Raw genomic sequence first — 3,179 nt, 5'->3', positions numbered from 1 at the left:
TTTGGTTTTTTTTTTTTTTTTCTTTATAAGAAGCTCGGGGGTGGGTTGGTTTTTTTTCCCCTTAGCACAAAGAAAGGCACCCTTAAACCCACGCCGTAAAATATTCAGTGTGACACTGGAGCCGAGCTGGGGACGTGCCAGCGCCGGCCTCGGAGGGGTTCTATTTCTCCTCCTAAAGGGTTTTGTTTGACTAGCTGGAAAAATTTGCTTTAATTTTTATTTTAGGGGGGGTGAAGGTGTAAGCTGGGTGCTTGCCCCATCCCCTGGGTGCTGCATGGGCCAGGGGGTCGGTATGTCACCTGCGGTGGGGGCAGCAGACCCTGCACCCTGCCGCAGCTTTAATCGTCTTTGTTTTAATTAAATCCTCGTCTCAGCGTGGGAGAGCCCTTTGCAGATGCAGCTGTCCCCCCACCAACTCCCTGCAGGGTCATGCGCTGCTGGAATTTAATATCGCTTCTCAGGGCCGGGGAAACTCAGCAGAGCCCTAACTGCAGGGAAAACGGGGTCAGAAATCATCTTTTTGGGCAAGAAGAGGGGTGCCAAGTGGGATGCATGACACTTTTGGGAGCATGCCCCCACAATTCTCCAGCACCACTTGCAAATATCGCATCACTGGAGGCATAGCTAAGCTTTTACATCTCAAAAAGTACTGCTAGAAAAGTAAATTGCCCCAAAAAAGTGGTTTTAGCCTCATAATCTCTCCCGGGGTTGCCCAGGGCTAAGCGATGCCCGAGGTAGGGGACTGGTTTCAGTTCCTGGTGCTGGTTCCTGCTGGGTGAGGGCAGCGTGGGCAGGAGACGGGCAGGGGTGCCACTTCGGTACGGGGAAATGCCGCGCTTCGTTTGCGATGAAAAGAGGGAGAGAAAGAGCGGCTGGGGCGGCTGCAAAGGGAAAAGGAAATTTTTTCATTGGGGAAGGTATAAAACGATTTGCAGGAGGAGGGGGCTCTGCCTCCACGCCATGCCGGGGCAAAGAGCTGGCCTCCCCCGTGGGAGGTGGTTTTTTGCCTGATACAGGGAGTTGGGGGGGCATTATTAGCTACAAACCTGGGATAAGGGACTGTAAGACCCTTTAGCAGTGGGGTGGGGTCTCAAACCCCCAAAGCAGCCTCCTTGCCGGCTGACTTGCATGCACCACGCTCCCAAAGATGCCCCATGTTGTCCTCATCCCATAAAACCACCATTCCCATAACAAACCATGTGTTTAAAAAAAGGTTTCAAAGGGTATTTTCAACCCAACAGCAGAGGAAGAAAGGATGGGAGACGGGGAAGAGCTGCACCCTTGGTGTTCATGCAGTTTTAATGGTGAAACCCTTTATTTTGGTGCATCTTCTGATGCACCCAATGCACCTTCATCCTCCGGTTGCAGGACGCGAGCCCGTCGTCGCGTGCTTCAGGGCACCATGTGCCACCATTTGAAGGCGAAGGGCTTCCGCCGGACGTTGGTGCCGCAGTGGACGTCACCGGAGAGGACGTGGTAGGAGAAGTAGTCGTCGATGAAGGTGCAGGTGAGGCCCAGGGGCTCCAGCAGCGCCCGCCCCCGCTCCTCCAGGCAGCACTGCCCACCCACTTGTGGTCCAAAGGGCTTGGGGATGCCCAGGTGCCTGCCCAGCACCAGCATGTTCACCTGCAACGAGACCAAAAAAATCAGTGTGTTCCACCCAAAAGATGCATTTGCATCAGGTGTGGACGGAAAAAGAGGAGATGGAGGGGAGGAGGTGCCGGAGGTCTCACCATGTCCGGGAAGAGGGCGTCCGCACGGCAGCCCTTCAGGACGAAGAGCTGGGGGATGTCGATGATGTCCTGCTCGCTCAGGCCCAGCTCCTGCTTCAGGAGGTCGCGGTTCCAGTCGATGCAGCGCTGCAGAGAGGGGGGACCTGCAATTGCCACCCCTGGCCATCCCAGCCCCCCATATCCCATGCAGGGCCCTGGGTGCCCCGTTGCATCCTGCCCAGATCCTCACCCGCTCCGTTGCATCTCATCCCATCTCATCCCTCGGAGCAACCTCCTGAAGTCATCCCCAGCCCGAGCAACCTCTTTCCTTTGGTTTTGACACCCCTGCAGTCATCTCCCAGCAGGACAATGTGCCAGGGTGAATCAGCACCCAAGGGTGCCTGGGCTCCTCCGTGGCTGCTCTTCTTGCCCGCCTGCTTTCACACTGCACAGTGCAACTCATGCCACGGTTTCTTGCTATTGCCCAGGATCTCTAAAAATGTTCCCTGTGCCCAGAAATCACCTGGCAGCGATGTGCAAGTGGGGAGAGCAAATCCACCCAAATCCATGGCTGCAGAGACCCACCTGGACGTGCCTGTTGTCATTCTTCAACGACTCATCTGCCAGGATCTCGTCGATGCTTATCCTCTCGATGCCCTTCAGCCCTGCGTGGGGAGGGCAGCAGAGCGGTGAGGGACACTGGTAAGGGATGCCGGTGGTCGCCACCACGCCGTAGGGACACCCTCGCCCACTCCCTTACCGACGAGCTGTGTAGCTTCGCCGTGGCCCTGCCTCTGCTTCTCCTTGAAGAGCTTGTAGCAGGCGTTGGGGCTGGCCAAGAGGAGCCGGAAACCCTGCGGGAGAGAGCCCAGGGGGGTCACGCTTTGCTGTCAGTGGGGGATATTTTATCCCACTGTCCTGCTGAGAGACACCGCGCTGATCCCAAACCCAGCCCCAGGCATCGCAGGGTGCAGGGAATGCCGCCCAGGCGCTTGCCATTTTCCACGAAGCCACCCCAAAAGAAGGTGCATCACCCAGCGCCCCCCGGGGAGGAGAAGCAACTGCAAAAAGGGGTTGGGGGTTTTTTTTGCATTTGCGGAAGACGCCCAGCATAGGAGCAGGGATGGCTCCAGGGACCTGTACCTTCCTATCATAAGCAGGGACGAAGGTAAGGAATTCATCGACGTGGCCCACGCTCAGCCACTCCGAGTAAATCTCCACCGGCGCCTGCACTTTCTGGGCATAAAGAAAATCCCTGACCACCTTGGACATCCGCCGGCCGGAGGCCCTGAGGAGCAGAGGGAGAGGGAGAGAGTGGGTGCCCATCGCACCCCTCCCTAAGATTGACCCCCATCCTTCCCCCCAACATCATGCCAAGGGGAGAAGACGCATCTGCACATCCCATTTTTATGGGAAACACCGGGAAGAGGCTGGAAATAATCTGAGCAATATGTATCTATATTATAT

The 3,179-nt window shown here is 56.5% G+C and overlaps 1 protein-coding gene across 1 annotated transcript; it reads right to left on the bottom strand.

Annotated features, from left to right (window-relative positions):
- Window positions 1–1,392: 1,392 nt before the first annotated feature.
- Window positions 1,393–3,000, bottom strand: LOC104159216 (protein-arginine deiminase type-1-like; the record flags this gene model as incomplete). The annotated part of the gene is made up of 5 exons (XM_009697063.1): window positions 1,393–1,626; window positions 1,734–1,859; window positions 2,298–2,377; window positions 2,473–2,566; window positions 2,856–3,000. Coding segments are annotated over 5 exons (679 nt in total), but the record flags the coding sequence as incomplete, so codon positions are not given.
- Between the last annotated feature and the right edge of the window lie 179 nt (window positions 3,001–3,179).

This window comes from Cariama cristata, unplaced genomic scaffold (assembly GCF_000690535.1).
Source record: "Cariama cristata isolate BGI_N322 unplaced genomic scaffold, ASM69053v1 scaffold28363, whole genome shotgun sequence".
In the NCBI taxonomy this organism is placed as follows: Eukaryota; Metazoa; Chordata; class Aves; order Cariamiformes; family Cariamidae; genus Cariama; species Cariama cristata.
Note: the sequence above shows the minus strand (reverse complement) of the source record. Positions and strands in the feature narration are given on the sequence as shown.